The sequence below is a fragment of the Pan paniscus genome, chromosome 7 (assembly GCF_029289425.2).
Source record: "Pan paniscus chromosome 7, NHGRI_mPanPan1-v2.0_pri, whole genome shotgun sequence".
NCBI classification, from domain to species: domain Eukaryota; kingdom Metazoa; phylum Chordata; class Mammalia; order Primates; family Hominidae; genus Pan; species Pan paniscus.
Window position 1 is genome coordinate 61,615,419 of NC_073256.2, and position 23,364 is coordinate 61,638,782.

Below are 23,364 nucleotides of genomic sequence, written 5' to 3' on the forward strand. Positions count from 1 at the left end.
CTACTTATTGATTTGTGAAGTTTACCTATGAAGATTGTACAATTCCATACTGACACAGTGATTTTTTTTTTGTTTTGTATTTTGTTTTGAGACAGAGTCTTGCTCTCTTGCCAGGCTGGAGTGCAGTGGCGTGATCTCAGCTCACTGCAACCTCCTACTCCCTGGTTCAAGCGATTCTCCTGCCTCAGCCTCCCAAGTAGCTGGGATTACAGGCATGTACCACCACGTCCAGCTAATTTTTGTATTTTTTAGTAGAGACAGGGTTTCACCATGTTGGCCAGGATGGTCTTGATTTCCTGACCTCCTGATCCGCCTGCCTTGGCCTCCCAAAGTGCTGGGATTACAGGTATGAGCCACTGCGCCCAGCCCAGTCATTGTTTTAGTACAAAATAATAGGTAAATTTAAATTATTGAAATGTAGAGGTTTTTTTATAAGTATGAAGGAAAAGTCATGTCAGGATCTCCAGTTGGATATTTATGTCCTCCAGCAATCAACAGATGTTGAAAAACCTCTGGCGGTTGACCTGTTGTGCTTTTATTTACAGTGCTTGTTTCAGGTTCTGGTAAACGTTCCTCAGAGTCCAAAAGCAGGGAAGCCTAGTGCTGCAGCTGCCTCTGTCAGCACCCAGCACGGATCTATCCTGCAGCTGAACGACACCTTGGAAGAGAAAGAAGTTTGTAGGTTTGTGCCTGCTTTGTTGTGATCTAAGTGAAGTCTGCATTTTCTCTTTTTCTATTTTGGTTTTAGCTTTTTTTCTCTTTACAGTATTTTTCTTTATCTTTTCTGGTCTGTACCCAGGAACATGTATTATTCTGCCTCCATGATATTAGCAAAATCCAACTTCTTATTTTCTAATCTAACCACTTGTCTTAATTTTACCTAATGTTTGTAGGTTGGAATACAGATTTGGAGAATTTGGAAACTATTCTCTCTTGGTAAAGAACATCCATAATGGAGTTAGTGAAATTGCCTGTGACCTGGCTGTGAACGAGGATCCAGTTGATAGTAACCTTCGTACGTATATGTTCTCTGCTGATTTTCACATTTGCATTTTCAGAGGTTTCAGTTTTTGAGTACTGTTTGTAAAGCAAAGCAGTCCATGACGCTTTCTGTAATTGAAAACCTAAATCTTAGGTCATTGATGAGCACCACTCCCCCCAAAAAATCCACATAAATTATAGGTTATTTCTACTTAGTTATGATGTATTTAAAATATGTTTATTGTATTATCTGTATATAATAATACAATTATGTGACATTAAAAAATTATTTATTGGCCTGGCATGGTGGCTCATGCTTGTAATCCCAGCACTTTGGGAGGCCAAGGCAGGCAGATCACCCGAGCTCACAAGTTTGAGACGAGCCTGGGTGATGTGGTAAAACCCCATCTCTACAAAAAATACAAAAATTAGCTGGGCCTGGTGATGCATGCCTGTAGTCCCAGCTACTTGGGAGGCTGAGGTGGGAGGATGGCTTGAACCTGGGAGGCAGAAGTTGCAATGAGCCAAGATTGTACCACTGCACTGCAACCTGGGTGATAGAGCCAGACCTTGTCTCAAAAAAAATTATATGATATATCAATACATTCTCATAGTTTTTAGTTTAATTATGAAGCATTAATAAGCCAAAAAAGTTAATGCAGTGGAAAGAAACTAGAAATAGGGTAATTGACTGTCAAATATCTCTCCTTGTTTTAGGAGTGAGGGTATAGTATTTCCTGCATATCTTCTGCTGCCAGTCCAGAGATCCTCTTAGGTTAAGGAGGGATCATTCATTATCTAATAACCCCACTGAAGAAAATCTGCCATTCAGAACTCCCTATTAGGTAACAATGTATGTGCTGCCTTTTGAAAGGCAGTAACAAATCCCTGTGGTGTGAACAAGTACTGTTCACAGGGAAGCTATTAAAGCCTATGAGGTTATATCAAAAGAACGCAGGAGCCGATATGAAAAGGCCAATGTAGGACAATTTAAGCATTAAGAAGAATAATATATGTAGTGGAAGAAAAATAATGAATGTATAAAAACCATGAGGTCATATGAAACTAAAATGAGCAAGGCCTGCCTTCCCAAAGAAAACAAAAACAATGCTTTGTCTTTATAGGTAATCAGGGCACCTGATGTTAACTGTGTGATTTAAAATTGTCAGTTGAAAGGAGAGATTTAAGCATTTATTTTGCCTGTTTTAACTGTACTTCAGGGTAACCAAAGATAGTCCCTGTTGAGGGAAAATTCTGTGGAGAAGAATTCCAGGTAATAAATACAGCAAAAGGGCAGGATATGTCACAACCCTTAATGGAGTAAGTGATTGTGATTCAGGCATATACTATATGAGTGGATGAAACCACGAGGTGAAGGGGAATTTTTACCAGCTGAACACATCCACCAGTCATGGGGCAACTGCAACAGGTACACTTTCAGTGTTGGCCAGGAAGTTATTGTTAATTTCATATGACATTGTGTTTATATAACAAAAGGCCCATTTCAACGATACTTTTAGTTTTGAAATAGTTTTAGATTTGTAGAAGTGTTGCAAAAAGAGTTCTCAAATATCCTTCACCTAGCTTCCCCTAAACCCTAAACTGTAAAATCACAGTGTAATTATCCCACATACTATTACTGAAACCAGCAACTTAACATTGTTCTTAACATTGAACATAATATTGATACAGTATGGATTGGGGTTATTTAAATTTCTCTAAATGTCCCTTTTAATACCCTTCTCCGGTGCTGGATTTGAGGTAGGATCCCACACTGCATTTAGCTTTCAGATCTCCTTTGTCTCCTCCAGTCTAGGACAGTTCCTCAGTCTTTCTTTGTCTTTCATGACCTTGATGGTTTGAAGGGTAATGTCTGGTTATTTTGTCAACTGTCCTTGATTTGGATTTGCTTGATGTTTGGTGTTTTCTCATGAATAGGTAGAGGTTTTGCATTTTTTACTGGTATACAGCAAAAGCGAGGCTGGGTCCTTCTCAGTGCCTTGTGTCAGGAGGCACACAGTGTCAGGCTGTCTTTACAAGGGCTTTAGAGACACATCCTGAAGTATGTAGGGATGAAATAACATGATGTCTTGGATTCCTAAAGAAATAGTTTAGCCAGAAAAAGCAGGACATGGGGGTGGGTGGGTAGTTATAGATGAAGCAACAGGGACAATATCTTGATAATTCTAGGATCTGGGAGATGGGTTATATATAGGGTGATGGTACCATTCTCTGTGCTTTTGTTTATGTTTGATATTTTTTATAATGACAATTATCACTCCCTTCAGGGTGAGCATAGGAAATTCAGCATGAGAATATAGGCTTCCCCTCACTGGTTTTCATTTATAGATTAAATGTAATGATGTGATGTCTTTGATGTTCATGATGACATTTTTGGGGGCTAATGTGTTTTCTTCTCTTTTTCTAGCTGTGAGCATTGCATTCCTTATTGGTCTTGCTGTCATCATTGTGATATCCTTTCTGAGGCTCTTGTTGAGGTAAGATATTTGGGGAGGACGCCACTGGAAAGGCAGAGTATAGAAATAACACATTCAGAAGGGGCAGCTGTCACCCTCAAGTGGCCATATTCTTCGATGATATGAACATTTCTGTGTCCCCCATGTCCATCCAGTGCTAGGCTTCAGGGACTCATGTAGACTAAGACGTGGTCTCTGACTTTAGGGAAGTGATATTAAAGGTGCTTGTGGATTTTTGCCTTCCTTCCTCCCACATGGCTGAAGAGGAATAAAATGCTTGAGAAATCATTATTTCCTAAAGCATCCGACTTTTTAACGAGCAGAAGTGGCTCATGACAATTTTAGGAGGAGGTCGCTGCACTGAACTCCCTTCCCCCTCTCTGGCCCTGAGCCCTGAGGCACCTTCTAGTCCAGCTGCCCAACCTCTGCCAGCCCAGGCATCTGGTGGCACAGATGTATGCCTGGTGGCTGTTCTTCTGGACCTCGCACGGACTCCCTGTCCCTTGGTTAGTTTGTTAGCCAATGTGGAGAAGGGACTGGTCCTGCTCTGTGTGGTGAATAGCGATTCTGGTAAGAGTGAATTAGTAGACTAGAACAAGAAAGTAAAATAGGTCCAGTTTTAATTACCTTTCAAAGGAAAGTTTTTTTCATGTTTTAAAAAGAATAAGAGTGAATTTTCTCATGCTTATCTTGTTAGGGTCTCAAGAAGAACCACAAGGTTTTATTGGTAAGCAATATCCAAACTGAAAGAATGAAAACCTAACCTTTAAGTCAGCTAGCGTGGGAAACCCTGAAGCTTTGGGGAATTTCTGCACTGTGATACTCTAGCTTTGTACATCTTAGAAATAGTATAATTCCATGTGTGAGGACCCCAACTGTGTATAGGGTAAAAGAACCACACGTTGCCCAGAAGCCGGTGTGTAACCTGTTTTTTAGGGATAGAGGAAGATTCTAGCAGTGGAGTTTCATTTCTTTGAGTTAAGGTATTATCTCATCAACCTTTTGATAAAATGCAAATGCTATTTCAGTATATCAGGATGCTTTTCACGTGAATGGATCTATTATGGATTTTTTTTTTTTTTTGAGACAGAGTCTCACTCTTGTCATCCAGGCTGGAGTGCAGTGGTGCCATTATGGCTCACTGCAGCCTTGACTTCCTGGGCTCAGGTGATTCTCCCAACTTTGCCTCCTAAGTAGTTGGGACTACAGGCGTGCATCACCATGCCTGGCTAATGGTTTTTTTTTATTTTATTTTTGTATTTTTAGTGGAGACGGGGTCTTGATATGTTGCCCAGGCTGGTCTTGAACTCCTCGACTCAAGTGTTCCATCTGTCTCTGACTCCCAGAGTGCAGGGATTATAGGCATGAGTCACCACACCTGGTCATATTACATGACTTTTTAAAGTAATTGGTAGCTAGGCCGGGTACGGTGGCTCACGCCTCTAATACCAGCACTTTGAGAGGCCAAGGCAGATGGGTCACTTGAGGTCAGAAGTTTGAGACCAGCCTGGCTAATATGATGAAATCCCATCTCTACTAAAAATACAAAAAGTAGCTAAGTGTGATGGTGGGTGCCTGTAGTCCCAGCTACTCAGGAGGCTGAGGCACGAAAATTGCTTGAGGTTGCAGTGAGGTGGGAGGGAGGTTGGAGGTTGCACTGATCTGAGATTGTGCCACTGCATTCCAGCTGGGGACTCTCAATAAAAAAAAAAGTAATTGATAGCTGAGATCAAGCATTTTCAAAGGGAAGAGATTCCACCTTGCCCCATGTGGAACTGAAACTACTCTTTGCACATGATGCTGCCCTTCCAGCCTGCGGGCAGAATGCTCTTCTTGACAAAGCAGGAGTCCCTTATTCCTCGCCCCCTCGCTTTCCAACATACCCAGGGAGGTTCAGATGACTGTGAGCCAAAAAACAACCAGAAAAAGTCGAGAGAATAAAGAGCCCCTCTCTTTTTCACTTAGGCAACAGGCATGAACAAGAAAATTAAGTATTTTTGTTTTATTTTTAAAAATCTTAACTTCTCCTTTTCACCCTTTTTTTTTTTTTTTTAATTTTTTGAGATGGAGTCTCACTCTGCCACGCAGGCTGGAGTGTAGTGGTGCGATCTCTGCTTGCTGCAACCTCTGCCTCTGGGTTTTAAGAAATTCTCTGCCTCAGCCTCCCAAATAGCTGGGATTACAGGCACGTGACACCATGCCCAGCTAATTTTTAGTAGAGATGAGGTTTCAGCATCTTGGCCAAGCTGGTCTTGAACTCCTGACCTCGTGATCCACCTGCCTCTGCCTCTCAAAGTGCTGGGATTACAGGCGTGAGCCACCATGCCTGGCCACCCTTCTTTAGATGTGTCTATTTTAACATTTTACATGTGATGGTGATGTTATCCATGTTGAATAAACTAGAAATCAGAGTTGAGTTGTGAGGGAAAAAGAGAAATTGCAAATGTATGCCTTGGGCATATGGATCATATTTGGATACTGAATTGAACCACTGAACTATAAAAACATGTTATGAAACAGGGAAACTGAACTGGCTATGTGACGATATTAAGGAATTACTGCTAACATTTAAAAATGTGATAAGGGTATTGTGGTTATGTTTAGAAATAAAAATAGTCCATATCCATTAGAGATACATACTAAATTGTTTTTGCATGAAATGATATGATGTCTAGGATTTTCTGTAAAACAATCCGAGGCAGGAATGAGGGACAGTGGGTGAGAGGACATATGAAGTAAGATTGGCCATGTGTAGACACTTGTTGAAGCTGGATGATGGAGGTCCATTATTCAGGCAAACCCTGTGTTATTGTGCTTTGCTTTATTGCACTTCACAGATATTGCATGTTTTACAAATTGAAGGTTCGTGGCAACCCTGCATCCAGCAATTCTTTTTTTTTTTTGAGACGTGGTCTCATTCTGTCTCCCAAGTTGGAGAGCAGTGGTGCCATCACAGCTCACTGCAGCCTTGACCTCCCACACTGCAGCCTTTTGATTTAAAGCGAGAGACGTGCAGCCGGACACCATGGCTCACACCTGTAATCCCAGCACTTTGGGGGGCCTAGGCAGGTGGATCGCTTGAACTCAGGAGTTCGAGACCAGCCTGGCCAACATGGTGAAACCCCCATCTCTACTAAAAATAGAAAAATTAGCTGGGCATGGCGGCGCACGCCTGTAATCCCAGGTACTCGGGAGGCTGAGGCAGGAGAATTGCTGGAACCCAGGAAGTGGAGGTTTGCAGTGAGCCGAGATCGCGCCACTGCACTCCAGCCTGGGTGACAGAGTGAGACTCCATCTCAAAAAATAAAAAATAAAGTGAGAGACATGCAACTCTTTCTTTTACTCAAATGCTTAGAAGCCATTGTAGGGCAATTATAATTGGCCTAATTTCAATATTGTTGTATCTGAATGAATAGAGAGGCCCAAAGAGAGGGAGGGAGATGGAGGAACAGTCAGAACATACTCAACGCTTATTGACCTTATTGACCTCCCAGGCACAAGCAGTCCTCCCATCTCAGCCTCCCAAGTAGCTGGGACTAGAGGCATGTGCCACCATGATAATTTTTTTTTTTTTTTTTTTTTTAGTAGAGATGAAGTTCTCACTGTGTTGCCCAGGCTTGCATTGAGTAATTCTGTTGGCACCATTTTTCAAACAGCATGTGCTCGCTTCTTGTCTTTGCATTACATTTTGGTAATCGTTATAATATTTCAAACTTTTTCATACTATTATATCTGTTATGGTGATCTGTGATCAATGATCTTTGATGTTCCTACTGTAATTGTTTTGGGATGCCATCAACCCTGCCTGTATAAGATGGTGAACTTAATCAGTATTGAGTGTATTCTGACTGTTCCACCCACTGACTGTTCCCCCATTTCTCTCCCTCTCTTTGGGCTTCTCTATCCTTTCAGATACAACAATATTGAAATTAGGCTAATTAATTATCCTACAATGGCTTCTAAGTGAGTAAAAGAAAGAGTTGCATGTCTCTCACTTTAAATCAAAAGCTAGAAATGATTAAACTTAGTGAGAAAGGCATGTCGAGAGCCATGATAGGCTGAAAGCTAGGCCTCTTGTGCCCAACAGTTAGCCAAGTTGTGAAAGTTCTTGAAGAAAATTAAATGTGCTACTCCAGGGAAGACACAAATGATAAGAAAGTGAAACAGGCTGGGCTTAGTGGCTCACACCTGTAATCCCAGCACTTTGGGAGCCTGAGGCCAGATTATTGCTTGAAGCTAGGAGTTCGAGACCAGCCTGGCCAACATGGCAAAACCCCATCTCTACTAAAAATACAAAATTAGCTGGGCATGGTGTTGCATGCCTGTAATCCCAGCTACTCTGGAGCCTGAGGCAGGAGAATTGCTTGAACCCGGGAGTCAGAAGTTGCAGTGAGCTGAGATTGCTCCACTGTACTCCAGCCTAGGCAAAGGAGCTAGACTCTGTCTCAAAAAGAAAAAAAAGAAAAAGAAGAAAATGAAACAGCCTTACTGCTGATATGGAGAAAGTTTGAATGGTCTGGATAGAAGATCAAACTATTCCCTTAAGCCAAAACCTAATCCAGAGCAAGGCCCTAGCTCTTTTCAGTTCTGTAGAGACTAAGAGAAGTGAGGAATCTGCAGAAGAAAAGTTGGAAACTAGCAGAGGTTGGTTCAGAAGGTTTAAGGAAGGAAGCCATTTCCATAACATAAAAGTGCAAGGTGAAGCGGCAAGTGCTGATGGAGAAGCTGCAGCAAGTTATCCAGAAGATCCAGCTAAGATAATTGATGAAAGTGGCTACACTAACAATACAGTTTCCATGCAGATGAAACAGCCTTCTATTGGAAGAAGATGCCATCTAAGACTTTTAATAGCCAGGAAGGAGAATTCAAAGCTTCACAGGACAGGCTGACTCTCTTGTTAGGAGCTAACGCAACTGGTGACTTTAAGTTGAAGCCAATGCTCATTTACCATTCTGGAAATCCTAGGGTCCTTAAGAATTATGCTAAATCTCCTCTGTCTGTGCTCAATAAATGGAACAGCAAAGACTGGATGACAGCACATCTGTTTACAGCGTGGCTTACTGACTATTTTAAGCCCACTGTCGAGACCTACTGTTCAGAAAAGAATATTTTTTTCAAAATATTGTTGGTCACTGACAATGCAGCAAGTCACCCAAGAGCTCCAGTGGAGATGTACAAGCAGATGAATGTTGTTTTCATGCCTGTAACACAATATCCATTCTGCAGCCCATGGATCAAGGAGTAATATTGATTTTCAAGTCTTACTATTTAAAAAATAGGTTTTTATAAAGCTGTATAGCTGCCATACATAGACAGTGATTTCTCCAATGAATCTGGGCAAAGTCCATTGAAAACCTTCTGGAAAGGATTCACCATTGTAGATGCCATTAAGAAATTTGTGATTCATGAGAGGAAGTAAAATTATCAACATTAACAGGAGTTTGGAGGAAGTTGATTCCAGCCCTCATGGATGACTCGGGGGTTTAAGGCTTCAGTGGAGGAAATAACTGCAGATGTGGTGGAAATAAAACTAGAATTAGAAGTGAAGCCTGAAGATGTGACTGAATTGCTGCAATCTCATGACAATACTTGATCAGACAAGGAGTTGCTTCTTATAGATGAGCAAAGGAAGTGGTTTCTCAAGATGGAATCTACTCCTGGTAACCACGTTGTGAACATTGCTGAGATGACAACAAAGGATTTAGAATATCACATAAATGTAGTTGGTAGAGCAGAGGCAGAGTTTGAGACGATTGACTCTAATTTTGAAAGAAGGTCTAACTGTGGGTAAAATGCTATCAAACAGCATCACGTGCTGCAGAGAAATCTTGTGAAAGGAAAAGTCTGTGGCAAACTGTATTGTCTTGATTTCGGAAATTGCCACAGCCACCTCAACCTACGGCAGCCACCACCCTGACCACTCAGCAGCCATCAACATGGAGGCCAGATCCTCCACCAGCAAAAAGATTAGGACTTGCTGAAGGCTCAAATAATCATTAACTTTTTATTAGCAATACATGTTTAAATTAAGGTATGTAAACTGTCTTTTTGTGCATAATGGTATTGCACACTTAATAGACTATAGTATAGTGTAATATATAACTTTTATATACACTGGGTCACAGAAAATTTGTGAGAGTCACTGTATTGTGATATTGGCCTTATTGTGGTGGTCTGGGACCAAGCCTGCAGTGTCTCGAGCTATGCCTGTACTGGTTTCTCTGCTTCTGTGTAACTGTTCATGACCAAAAAATAAAAGGGGAAAAAATCCTATGCACTGGATAATTTGTTTATGCCAGGGTAGGGTATACTTTTCGAAAGATTTCTTCCCAGGTAGAAATCTCATTTTAAAGAAAAACCAGTTAATATATTTATCTTTTGTTAGTCATGTAAATCAATGTAACGTTATCTGGATATCTTTCTTTTCTTTCTTTCTTTTTTTTTTTTTGAGACAGAGTCTTGCTGTGTCACCCAGGCTGGAGTGCGGTGGCACCATCTCGGCTCACTCCAAGCTCTGCCTCCCGGGTTCACACCATTCTCCTACCTCAGCCTCCTGAGTAGCTGGGACTGCAGGTGCCCGCCACCATGCCTGGCTAATTTTTTTGTATTTTTAGTAGAGACAGGGTTTCACCGTCTTAGCCAGGATGGTCTTGATCTCCTAACCTCGTGATCCGCCCGTCTTGGCCTCCCAAAGTGTTGGGATTACAGGCGTGAGCCACCGCGCCCAGCCTGGATCTTTTTGAATTAAAGCAACCATATTAAAAAAGAACCCAGTACATTAACTATTTGAATCACCCCAAAGTTGCTTTCAACTTTTCCCAGTGTGCACATATGCATTTTTGTTTGTAATTGAATGTAAATGTTAGGTTTTTGCTTTTTGTATTTAATAGTTGATCTTTTTTTTTTTTTTTTTTTTTTTTTTTTTTTTTGAGGTGGAGTCTCGCTCTGTTGCCCAGGCTGGAGTCCAGTGGCGTGATCTCGGCTCACTGCAACTTCCCTCCGCCTCCTGGGTTCAAGCAATTCTCCTGCCTCAGCCTCCTGAGTAGCTGGGATTACAGGCGTGTACCACCACATCTGGCTAATTTTTGTATTTTTAGTAGAGACATGGTTTCACCATGTTGGCCAGGCTGGTCTCGAACTCCTGACCTCAAGTGATCCACCCACCTCGGTCCCCCAAAGTGCTGGGATTACAGGCAAGAGCCACCATGCCTGGCCTAATAATTTATATCTTCATCTTAATGTTTCTTTGTGTGGGCAGAGCCCACATTCTTTTGCTTTCATGACTGTATCACATCCTATCACACAGCTGTCATATTCTGTGTTTAGTCATCCTTGTTTTGAGTAAATTTGGTTGTTTCCAAGTTTTTGCTATTTTAATTTTAATAGTATTATTAGTGAGAATCCCAGCCACGGGGAATAGTTACCTCATTTACCTTCTGAAGTCTTTAATGAAAGCTCTGTCATCATTCCTGTTTTATTGATGAGGAAACTATGCTGTCAGAGTTGAGTATTTATAAGTAGAGCTGCTGAAAATTGTGATTTCTATTTTTATATTGTTAAAAAATGTTTAGAATGTTTAATTACTTAGTAATATAGAATATGAGCTTTAATTTTATTTCCATATAATATCCAATCATTTAAAAAATTCTGCCAATGAAAATAAATTAATTGAGCCCTTTATTTATTTTCAGTTTGGATGACTTTAACAATTGGATTTCTAAAGCCATAAGTTCTCGAGAAACTGATCGCCTCATCAATTCTGTAAGTTATGAGATGCATAGTGTATTGCCCAGGTGGTTTTCTAAACTTGGAATTTATAGTTTCTTATTTAATCATTATTGTCCAGTTTTATGTTTATATTGAGGAAGGCCAGGTTGTAGCTCCTGTATTCCTAATAGAGAGCAGCCCTCTCTTCAGCTGCTGGGAAGGGCTCCATCCCTTCTCTTGCTTCAGTGACATTGGAACGTTCCGCTCTATCAGGATACCTGAGGTAGAGACATTTTTCACTCTGCAGGCAGCATTGTTGAATCAATCCAGTTAAGTAGAGAGTGTCAAAGTTAAAACAAAGAAATAAGAGACAACAATATTAAATCTATAAATGCTGATGGCCTCCTCTAATGATTTAAATATGTCATTAAATTTTTGTTAATAAATTCAGGCTCATTTATGGGGATGTTGACTTCTGTGCTTGTGCTAGATGCACTTATGACTAGTTTTTTTGGTGTCATTTATCAACGTGGCCACTGGCAAACTCAGTAAAAGGCAGGAAAAGCTGATAAAGTACAAAACCAGACCTCTAGATGGGATCTTTACAAAAGCAAATCCAAGTATTGTTTAGAAAAACTTTTTTATTTTTTGAGACAGGATCTTACTCTGTTGCCCAGGCTGGAGTTCAGTGGCGTGGTCTCAACTCGCTGCAGCCTCAACCTCCTGGGCTCAGATGATCTTCCCACCTCAGCTTCCCAAGTAGCTGGGACTACAGGTGTGTGCCACTCCACCTGGCTAATTTTTGTATTTTTTGTAGAGAGAGGGTTTCACCATGTTGCCCAGGCTGGTCTCAAACTCTTGGGCTCAAGAGATTTGCCCACCTTGGCCTCCCAAAGTGCTGAAATCACAGGTGTGAGCCACTGTGCCTACAGAAAAACTATTTTTTAGCTTTCTAAACTATTTTTAGATTTCTACTATATCACATTCTTTCCTAAAGAAATAAAAAATTGATGCCGGTTGCGGTGACTCACGTCTGTAATCCCAGCACTTTAGGAGGCTGAGGCAGGCAGATCATGAGGTCAGGAGTTTGAGACCAGCCTGACCAACATGGTGAAACCCCATCTCTACTAAAAATACAAAAATTAGCCGGACGTGGTGGCGCATGCCTGTAATCACAGCTACGCAGGAGGCTGAGGCAGGAGAAATGCTTGATCCCAGGAGGTGGAGGTTGCAGTGAGCCAAGGTCTTGCCATTGCACTCCAGGCTGGGCCACAGAGCGAGACTCTGTCTCAAAAAACAAAACAAAACAAAACAAAACAAAAAAAGAAATCAAAAAATGACAAAATGAAATTTACTCCTTAGCATTATGAGTTGTCATCTTTCTCCCTTTTTTTCTGAAGGAGCTGGGATCTCCCAGCAGGACAGACCCTCTCGATGGTGATGTTCAGCCAGCAACGTGGCGTCTATCTGCCCTGCCGCCCCGCCTCCGCAGCGTGGACACCTTCAGGGGGTATGTGGGCCTCCCTGTAGCACAGTGGGTGCAGGTAGTCACAGGACTACATAATTGTACATACACACACTTTTAGCTTTTAAGGACTTTTACATATCTTTTACTTTCTAGGCTAGGAAGGATTTCTTGGATGTAAAAGTAAACTCTGCAGCCTCTCCAGTCTGGAAGACCATCATGATCCTCAGTGTCTGTGTTGACAGAGGAGTAGTGGATGAGGCCAGAGCCAGTGTCCACTTGGATACGTGGTCTGCTGAGTGAAGGGCATTTTTATTTGGGCAAGTCGCTGTTACTTGGGGCTGCAGACTGTATCCCATGTCCAGTCAGTAGCTTGACGGCTCAGAAGATGCACTAGTCTAGCGAGGAAACACCAGCATGTGGCAGAGGGAGGGCTGATCCTGCGCTGCTAGCAGAGTGACTTGAGTATCAGGCCCTCGTGCTAGCAAACCCATAGCCCTGGTAGAAGAACAAGGGCCAGGACTGAAATCTGAAAATAAAGTTTAAAAACTGTATAGCGAAGAATAAATACACAGGTATCAGCTCTTTTATTTCTACATACTGAAGCCTTCTGAACTCTAGTGACAACCCTATAACTTTGCCCCAGTCTCACCAGAGCCCTGAGTGCCCTGGCAGGTAGATTGGAAGCAGGTAGTAAGAACAATATGATCATAATGAAACTTGCTAACAATTCTGGAGTTCTCATAATGTGCCAGTCACTGTTCTAACTTGTCTTAATTTATTTAATCTCTTAGTAATCCTATGAGATATATACTTTTAATGTGCCTGATTCACATTAAAAGTAAAAGAAATTGTGCTGCTGAGTGAAGTAACTTGCCCAAGCTCACTCAGGTACCAAATAGGAAAGCCAGGGTTTGATTGCAGGCACTTGGGTTACAGAGTCTCCCAAATTAGTCTGTTGACACCTAAGGTCAGCACCCTCAGCATTCTGCACAGTTAGCCTCAAACAGTAGCACATCCGGAATCTATTACTCTGTCTTTTAGATTTCCATTGCTACTTTTGGAGATAAGATGGTCACAGATAGACAGGAACTAACATTTATTAAGTGTCTAAAATATGCTGGGCACTGGTTAGCTGCTGTAAAATACATCATTCTCCTTAAAAGTCACATGTGGTTAGGGCACTTTCTTTTACAGATGAGCACACGGAGTTTACTGATGAGAATCTTGCCCAGGGTCTTATGGCTAATGACAGAAAAGGATCCAAGATTGGAATTCTGAGCTCGCTGACTCAGCTGGCTGTGTGCCTTCCACCAGAGTTCTTTAACCCGAGACATCTAAATAATTAGCACAAAACTGAGTTATTGGAAATATTTTGCAATGTTTTCAAGTTATATAGTTTAAGACTGCAGTATACACTTTGGTTAAGACATCATGTTGGCAGTGTTGGCAATGGTCCTAACTGTAGTGCATGGTCCTAATTGCGATGACTAGAAAATAATCGCTTCTTGGCCTTGATGTCTCATCTTGTGTAATAAAATGCTCAGTAGAATTGCATTGTTGCATGATTGCACCTTGTGAGTATAAATGTGTCTTCAGTTCAGCCCTTCCTTTTCACATAGCAAACCCTGAAAGGCTTCTCTTTGTTGGCTTCTTCTAGGATTGCTCTTATACTCATGGTCTTTGTCAATTATGGAGGAGGAAAATATTGGTACTTCAAACACGCAAGTTGGAATGGTAAGATATTTCCTAAAAGTAATGTTGCTTATATACGTCCTTCACAGAGCTTCAGGGCAGGAGAATCACTCAGCATTCTCCCCAGAAACTCCAGAAATGAGCCCCAGCAGCCTCCTCTGAGCCACTGAGCTCCTGCTCCCTCCTAGGGTGACCTGTAGATGATTCTGCGAGCCCTTTAGTTTTGTTCCTCCTTTTGTGTGCTGTGAATCTGTAAAGCTTCACTGTAATAACAGACTCTAGAAGTTTCTGCTGTGGGACTGAGGGACTCTGCAGAATATGTTATGGATTTGGTTGTAAATGATCATGGTCATATTCTAGATATGCCTTCTATTACAGCCACCATGCTCTTGGGGGCTCTGTCTTCTAGGACTTATGGTCCTTTTTGAGATGGTGTTGAACTAGGATTGGTCTGAGTGGTGGTGAATAATATCTGTAAGTCTGGCTTGGTAGTTGCTTTACGAATGGATTAGTGCTTCTTAAACATAACAAACGTGTCTACATATTTCTAGTTTGGTTTTCCTGTGTCTAGTTATGTTCATAGGAAGTGTCCCAGCCAGGTCCAGTGCTTGGTTGCGGAGTCTCAAGGAAGAGTTTGTGAGTTTACTTTCTTTTTTTAAAGGCAGAGTCTTGCTTTGTAGCCCAGGCTAGATTGCAGTGGTGTGATAATAGCTGACCACAGCCTCGACCTCCTGGGCTCAAGCAATCCTCCCACCTCAGCCTCCTGAGTAGCTGGGACTACAGGTGTGTGCCAACATACCTGGCTAGTTTTTTAAAACAATTTTTAGTACAGATGGTGTCTCACTCTGTTGCCCAGGCTGGTCTCAAACTCCTGGGCTCAAGCGATCCTCCCACCTTAGCCTCCCAAAGTGCTGGGATTACAGGTGTGAGCCACACCACACCTAGCCTATGAGTTTTCTTTTTCTTTTTCTTTTTTCTTTTTGAGATGGAGTTTCATTCTTGTCACCCAGGCTGGAGTGCAATGGCGCGATCTTGGCTCACTGCAACCTCTGCCTCCCAGGTTCAAGTGATTCTCCTGCCTCAGCCTCCCAGGTAGCTGGGATTACAGGTGCCCGCCACCACACCCGGCTAATTTTTGTATTTTTAGTAGAGACGGAGTTTGATCACGTTGGCCAGGCTAGTCTCGAACTCCTGACCTCAGGTGATCTGCTCGCCTCGGCCCCCACAAAGTGTTGGGATTACGGGCATGAGTCACTGCGCCTGCCCTGGGTTTACTTTCTATACCAGTGTGTAATGAAGTCCACACTAGATTTAGGAGGTATTTGTATTCTAGAGTCCTTTTGCTTATGCTTTGTACTTGTTCTGCAGGGCTGACAGTGGCTGACCTCGTGTTCCCGTGGTGAGTTGCCGGTCTGCCCTCTTCTCTTCCACGGGTTGACTCCAGTCTCCTGTTTTTCAGATGATGCTGGAGCCTCTCTTCTGAGACGGGCATGTGTTATGTGGTTAGGAAGTCCTTCCAAAAGTCCTGTTACTGGATAGTTCTCATACTTGACCCAGTGCCTACACGTGTGTATAAAAGAGTGATTTGGGGCCGGGCGCGGTGGCTCACGCCTGTAATCCTAGCACTTTGGGAGGCTGAGGCAGGCGAATTACCTGAGGTCAGGAGTTCAAGACCAGCCTGGCCAACATGGTGAAACTCTGTCTCTACTAAAAATACAAAAAATTAGCTGGGTGCAGTGGCACGTGCCTGTAATCCCAGCTACTCGGGAGGCTGAGGAAGGAGAATCACTTGAACCCAGGAGGCGGGGGTTGCGGTGAGCAGAGATCACGCCACTGCACTCCAGCCTGGGCGACAGAGTGAGACTTCATCTCAAAAAAAAATAAATAAATAAATAAAGTGATTTTACAGGGAATATTTTGTTAGTGTAGATATGGTATGCCAGATCCTGAAACCTTGTAGGAAATTATACATTCTGAACATGTAGTTCAGTTCCATTAATCCTGAAAATACTTATAAAATCCTATTTCCTGAAGAATTACAGTATATTGGTATCAGTGAATGCTAATAAATATGTAGGTGGGCAATGATAGTCATAAACTAAAATTTAAAATAACAGTTGAGTAGCTCAATTCTGTCTCTGATCATTCATGGCTTCTTATTCTTGTGAAGGGACATTGCCTATGTGATGTGGAATTTGTATCTTTGCTATGGTGTATTAAGTGACATTGCTCCCTCATTAGCAGGTAGTACCAGCCTTATTATTGTTATTTTTTATTTCAAATTTTAAATTTTTGTGGGTACATAGTTTATATATTATGGTAAATATGAGATATTTTGATGCAGGCATACAATGTGTAATAATCACATCAGGGTAAATGGGGTACCCACCCCCTCAGGCATTTACCATTTTGTGTTATAAACAATCCAATTATAATTTTGTAGTTATTTTTAAATGTACAGTAAATTATTGTTGACTGTAGTCACCCTGTCATGCTATCAAATACTTGATCTTATTCATTCCATCCAGCTATATTTTTGTACTCATTAACCATGCCCCCTCCTTCCCTCCCCACTACCCTTCCCTTCTGGTATCCATCCTTCTATCGCCCTGAGTTCAGTTGTTTTAATTTTTAGCTCCACAAATAATTGGAACATGTGAAGTTTGTCTTCACATGGCTTATTTCACTTAACATAATGTCCTCGAGTTCCATCCATGCTGTTGCACATGACAGTATCTCATTCTTTTTTATGGCTGAATAGTACTTCATTGTGTATATGCACCACATTTTCTTTCTAAGTGTCTGTTGATGGATGCTTAGTCTGCTTCCAGATCTTGGCTATTGTGAATAGTGCTGCAATAAAGATGGGAGTATCTCTTCAATATACTGATTTCCTTCCTTTTGCATATATACCCAGCAGTGGGATTGCTGGATCATATGGTACCTCTACTTTTAGGTTTTGAGGAACCTCTAACCTATTGTCCATGGTGATTGTACTAATTTACATTCCCACCAACAGTGTACAAGTGTTCCCTTTTCCCCACCTCCTCATCAGCATTGGTTATTGCTGTCTTTTGGATAAAAACCATTTTAACTGGGGTAAGATGATATCTCACTGTAGCTTTGACTTGCATTTCTCTGATGATCAATGATGTTGAGCACCATTTCATATTCGTGTTTGCCATTTGGATGTCTTCTTTTGAGAAATGTCTGTTCAGATCTTTTGTCCTCTTTTTTTTTTTTTCAAGATGAAGTCTTGCTCTGTAGCCCAGGTGGGAGTGCAGTGGCATGATCTTGGTTCATTGCAACCTCTGCCTCCTGGGTTCCAGCGATTCTTCTGCCTCAGCCTCCCGAGTAGCTGGGATTACAGGTGCGCACCACCACACCTGGCTATTTTTTTGTATTTTTAGTAGAGATGAGGTTTCACCATGTTGGCCAGGCTGGTCTTGAACTCCTGACCTCAGGTAATCTGCCTGCCTTGGCCTCCCAAAGTGCTAGGATTACAGGCGTGAGCCACCGAGCCCGGCCTTTTAATCCATTTTTAATTGGATTATTAGATTTTTTTTCCTATAGAGTTGTTTGAGCTCCTTATATGTTCTGGCTATTTATTGCTTGTCTGATGGGGAGTTTGCAAATATTTTCTCCCATTCCATGGGTTGTCTCTTCACTTTGTTAATTATCTTCTTTTCTGTGTGGAAGCTTTTTACTTGATATGATCCCGTTTGTCCATTTTTGCTTTGGTTACTTGTGCTGTGTGAAGTGTTAATCAAGAAATCTTCACTTAGTCCAGTGTACTGGAGTGTTTCCCCAATGTTTTCTCTTAGTAGTTTCATAGTTTGAGGTCTTAAGTTTAAGTCTTTAATCCATTTTGATTTGATTTTTTTAATATGGTGAGAGATAGGGGTCTAGGTTCATTCTTCTGCATATGAATATCCAGTTTTCTAGCATCATTTTTTTGAAGAGACTGTCCTTTCTCCAATGTGTGTTCTTGGCACTTTTGTCGAAAATGAGTTCACTGTAGCTATATGGATTTAGCTCTGAGTTCTTTATTCTGTCCCACTATCTATGTGTCTGTTTTTATGCCACTACCATGCTGTTTTTGTTTCTATAGCTCTGTGGTATAATTTAAAGTCAGGTAATGTGATTCTTCCAGTTTTGTTCTCTTGCTCAGGATAACTTTGGCTACGCTGGGTCTTTTGTGGTTCCATATAAATTTCAGCATTTTTTTTTCTATTTCAGTGAAGAATGTTATTGGTATTTTGATAGGGATTGCATTGAGTCTGTAGATTGCTTTAGGTAGTGTGAACATTTTAACAATATTAATTTTTCTAATGTATGAACATGGAATTTCTTTCCATTTTTTGGTGCCCTCTTCAATTTCTTTCATCAGTGGTTTATAGTTTTCATTGTAGAAATCCTTCTCTTCTTTGGTTAAGTTAATTTTGAGGTACTTTATTTTATTTGTGGCAATTGGAAATGGAATTCCTTTCCTGATTTCTTTTTCAGATTGTTTTCTGTTGGCATATAGAAATGCTACTGATTTTTGTATGTTGATTTGTATCCTGCAACTTTACTGAATTTGTTGATCAGTTCTAATAGTTTTCTGGTGGAGTCTAGGTTTTTCCAAATATAAGATCACGTTATCTGCAAACAAGGCTACTTTGACTTCCTCCTTTCCAACTTGGATGCCCTTTATTTGTTTCTCTTGTCTGATTGCTCTATTTTTGTACTCATTATCAGTGCCATGTTGAATAACAGTGGTGAAAAGTAGGCATCCTTGTCACGTTCCAGATCTTGGAGGAAAGGCTTTCAGTTTTTCCTAGAGACACCAAGGAATGCAGCAAGAGCAAACTTTCATCTCTGTGATCCCTTGCCAAGTAATTAGAAAAATCAGTATTCTAACTTTTTTTTTTTAAAGGGATAATTTAGGGCCAGGTGTGGTGGCTCATGCCTGTAATCCCAGCACTTTTGGGAGGCCGAGGCGGGCGGATCACAAGGTCGGGAGATCGAGACCATCCTGGCTAACACGGTGAAACCCTGTCTCTACTAAAAATACAAAAAAAAGAAAATTAGCCGGGCACGGTGGCGGGCGCCTGTAGTCCCAGCTACTCAGGAGGCTGAGGTGGGAGAATGGCGTGAACCCAGGAGGCGGAGCTTGCAGTGAGCCGAGATCGTGCCGCTGCACTCCAGTCTGGGCAACAGAGCAAGACTCCGTCTCAAAAAAAAAAAAAAAAAAAGAGTAATTTAGTATGGTCAAAGAAAAGAAAGGAAATGTGTATTACTTAGACTAAATGGAGAGAGAAAAAGTAAGCTTTCACTTTTCTTTCAGGTGCAGAAGGGTGTATAGAAATGATTGAAATGTCTGTTTTTCAAGGGCTTTGAGGGTGTGCTAGTGAATGTCAAGTTATTTGAAGACATTACTGTGGCTTCGAATCATCATTTCTTTTTGATAACGAAATGGGAGGGTTGTCCTTGGAAATTCCATTTAATATTAAAGAAATTTTCTCCTAAGACAGGACTTGAAGGTGCACTGTCAAAAACCTTCCAGCCCCATGGGGCTATATTCTGAACTCTTCCTCTACTGTTAGCTCAGTATTATTTCAGTAATTGGCTACTTTAAACAAATTATGGTTGCTTCTCTTTTATAGCATATTATAAAATGTTACTGATACATAGACAAAAAATTTGGAAATGGCCACCTATTAATAACTAGATTCTTTTTAGGTTTGTATTTATTATGGGATCTTCCATTTTTCTATCGATGACTTCTATACTGCAACGGGGATGTTCAAAATTCAGATTGCTGGGGAAGATTGCATGGAGGAGTTTCCTGTTAATCTGCATAGGAATTATCATTGTGAATCCCAATTATTGCCTTGGTCCATGTAAGTACTTTTTCCCTCTGTTATATATATTCAGGTTGAAATATGGAAACTATATGTCGCAATTTGAGAGAAATGCAATTCCTCCATCTCAGGTGCCTGCAAATAGAGTAATCATTAGGAAAGTATATACAATGGTTGTCTAACTGTGAGCATTATTATTATTATTTTTGAATTTTAGACCTGGGAGGAGCCTCTGAGACTACTCAAACCCTTCTCTTGTGCAAAGGAAAAGTCTGAGGCCAAGAGCGATTGAAGGTTTTCTCTGGATTATCTGAGTGTAGTGAGAGGCACAGCAGGGACCAGACCAGGCCGCCTTGGTCTCCAACTTTGCCCCCTGCTAATGTGATTTCATCAGCTTTCAATAGTGTGCGGCAGTTCATGAATCCACCTTCACCGGCACTTGTATGGCAGCTGGGTTTCTGGAAGGAGTAATATCTTTGTCATTAGTTTAGTGGTGCGCAGGGACAGCAGAGCTGAGGGAAGGCTTGTGAGCCCTCTGCTTTGAATGAGTATCAGAGTCGGGAGGGCACTAGTCACTGTCCTCAAGGGCCTTGCAATTGTCGTTAGCAGAAGAGGACACAAACATCTAGACAATGGCCAAATGGAGCCCTCAGGCAATATGTACTTTAATAGGCACTAGCAAGAGATGGAGGTCACTTCTAGATGGTGTTTCATATGAATGTGGACTTGGTGGATCTCCAAAAAGGGAGCCACTGCTTCCAGTAGGATTCATTTTAGGGTTTGTTGTCAGGTCTGTTCTTCCGGTCATACGGTTGGGTAGCAGATAGGGCAGGGAGGGTCAGTCAGTGGCGCTCTTGGGGTGATACAGCTGGGTAGTGGGTAGGGCAGGGAGAGTGGCTTGTGTTGGGCCTGCAAAGTCCTAGCAGACGTGCGGGTTGATTGCAAATTCCTAATAGGAAAGAGCCAGGGTCAGGCACAGGCCTGGCTTTATCCCCACACCTGAGTAAGACGCTTTGGTTCTTATCCCAGTCTCTCATCTGGCCAGCTTCCTGTTTTGAGTTTGAGCCATGTCCCTGACTGACCCTCCCTCTATTAAGAGGGATTGGCCTGTTTTTGGAAGCTGGGCTGAGCCCATGTCTCTTGACCGTATATATTTCCATGTCCAAGAGCTTAAAAAAGACTTACTTAGATGCAGTATAGGTATGTCTTCCCCTTTAGGAAACAAATAATGTTGTCCTGGGATGAGAGGAGAAGTCCTGGCTAACACTTGACCTAACTTGTGTCTTTCGCAGTGTCTTGGGACAAGGTGCGCATTCCTGGTGTGCTGCAGCGATTGGGAGTGACATACTTTGTGGTTGCTGTGTTGGAGCTCCTCTTTGCTAAACCTGTGCCTGAACATTGTGCCTCGGTGAGAAACCATGTTTTAATTAAGAAAAACTTTTTTTAAATTAAAAAAAGTGTATTGTGTGGTGATACGGTCTCACTATGTTGTCCAGACTGGTCCCTCACTCCTGGCTTCAAGTGATCCTCCTGCCTTGGCCATCCAAAGCGCCGGGATTCCAGGTGTGAGCCAGCATGCCTGGCCAGAAACTGTGTTCTTGTCGTTGTTGATACAGGGTCTTGCTGTGTTGCCCAGGCTGGGGTGCAGTGGTGTGATCTTGGCTCACTGAAGCCTCAACATCCCAGGCTCAAGCGATCCTCCCTCCTCAGTCTCCTAATTAGCTGGGACTACAGGAGCGCACCACCATGCCTGGCTAGTTTTATTTATTTTTTTGTAGAGACAAGGTCTCACTATGTTGTCCAGGCTGGTTTCAAACTCCTGGTCTCAGGTGATCTTCCTGCCTTGGCCTCACAAATTGCTGGGATTACAGGTGTGAGCCACCATGCCCAGCCAAAACAGTGTTTTTTAAAAAAAGGGAGAACAAAGGGGGATATGGTTTTTAGAACTTCTAAAATTTCTGCATGCAATACTGTACATCTGCTAATCAAATACATTCTGATTTTCACTTTCATTAGTTATTTTTAATCTTTATGTCAATTTTTTATTATAAAATACACGACATGAGATCTATCCTCTTAACAAATTTGTCAGCAGACAGTAATCACATGCATTCTTTTTTCCTCTTATTTTTAGTTGATATGTAATACTTGTACATATTTATGAGGCTCAGAGTAATATTTTGATACCTGTGTATCATACAGTGTGTAATGATCAAATCAGGGTAATTAGCATATTCATCACCTCAAACAGTTATTATCATTTCTTTGTGTCAGGAACATGCACAATCCTCTCTGCTAGTTTCAAATGCATTCTGTTTTATTTACTTCTTGGAGACAGGGTCTCACTCTGTTACCCAGGCTGGAGTGCAGGGGCACGATCTCAACTCACTGTTGCCTTAACTTCCCAGGCTCAAGCGATTCTCCTGCCGCAGCCTCCTGAGTAGCTGGGACTATAGGCATGCACTACCATGCCCAGTTAATGATTGTATTTATTGTAGAGACGAGGTTTCACCGTGTTGCCCAGGCTGGTCTTGAACTCCTGGGCTCAAGTGATTTACCCACCTCAGCCTCCCAAAATGCTAGGACTACAGGTGTGAGTCACCATGCCTGGCCTCATTTTTTTTTTTTTTTTCTTTTGAGAAGGAGTCTTGCTCTGTCCGCCAGGCTGGAGTGCAGTGGCGCGATCTGGGCTCACTGCAAACTCCGCCTCCTGGGTTCACGCCGTTCTCCTGTCTCAGCCTCCTGAGTAGCTGGGACTACAGGCACCCGCCACAACTCCCAGCTAATTTTTTTTTAAATTATCCTTTAAGTTCTAGGGTATATGTGCACAACGTGCAGGTTTGTTACATAGGTATACATGTGCCATGTTGGTATGCTGCACCCGTTAACTCGTCATTTACATTAGGTATATCCCCTAATGCTATACCTCCCCTTTCCCCCTGCCCCACAACAGGCCCCGGTGTGTGATGTTCCCCACCCTGTGACCAAGTGTTCTCATTGTTTAATTCCCACCTATGAGTGAGAACATGTAGTGTTTGGTTTTCTGTCTTTGTGATAGTTTGCTGAGAATGATGGTTTCCAGCTTCATCCATGTCCCTACAAAGGACATGAATTCATCCTTTTTTATGGCTGCATAGTATTCCATGGTGTATATGTGCCACATTTTCTTAATCCAGTCTATCATTGTTGGGCA

General features: G+C 41.9%; 1 protein-coding gene across 5 annotated transcripts in view; it reads left to right on the plus strand.

The window, feature by feature from the left end:
* HGSNAT (heparan-alpha-glucosaminide N-acetyltransferase) overlaps window positions 1–23,364 on the plus strand; it is a 60,043-nt gene that overhangs the window by 17,886 nt on the left and 18,793 nt on the right. For 3 of the 5 annotated variants that reach the window (XM_034966035.3, XM_063607181.1, XM_034966037.2), the window contains exons 3-12: window positions 546–682; window positions 894–1,015; window positions 3,410–3,479; window positions 7,371–7,421; window positions 11,150–11,219; window positions 12,566–12,675; window positions 14,291–14,367; window positions 15,694–15,724; window positions 20,050–20,210; window positions 21,464–21,579. In XM_034966035.3, coding sequence (XP_034821926.1) covers window positions 546–682; window positions 894–1,015; window positions 3,410–3,479; window positions 7,371–7,421; window positions 11,150–11,219; window positions 12,566–12,675; window positions 14,291–14,367; window positions 15,694–15,724; window positions 20,050–20,210; window positions 21,464–21,579 — 945 coding nt within the window. The remainder of the gene's footprint in view (window positions 1–545; window positions 683–893; window positions 1,016–3,409; window positions 3,480–7,370; window positions 7,422–11,149; window positions 11,220–12,565; window positions 12,676–14,290; window positions 14,368–15,693; window positions 15,725–20,049; window positions 20,211–21,463; window positions 21,580–23,364) is intronic. The other 2 variants (XM_034966036.2, XM_034966038.2) reach the window with 1 other exon arrangement.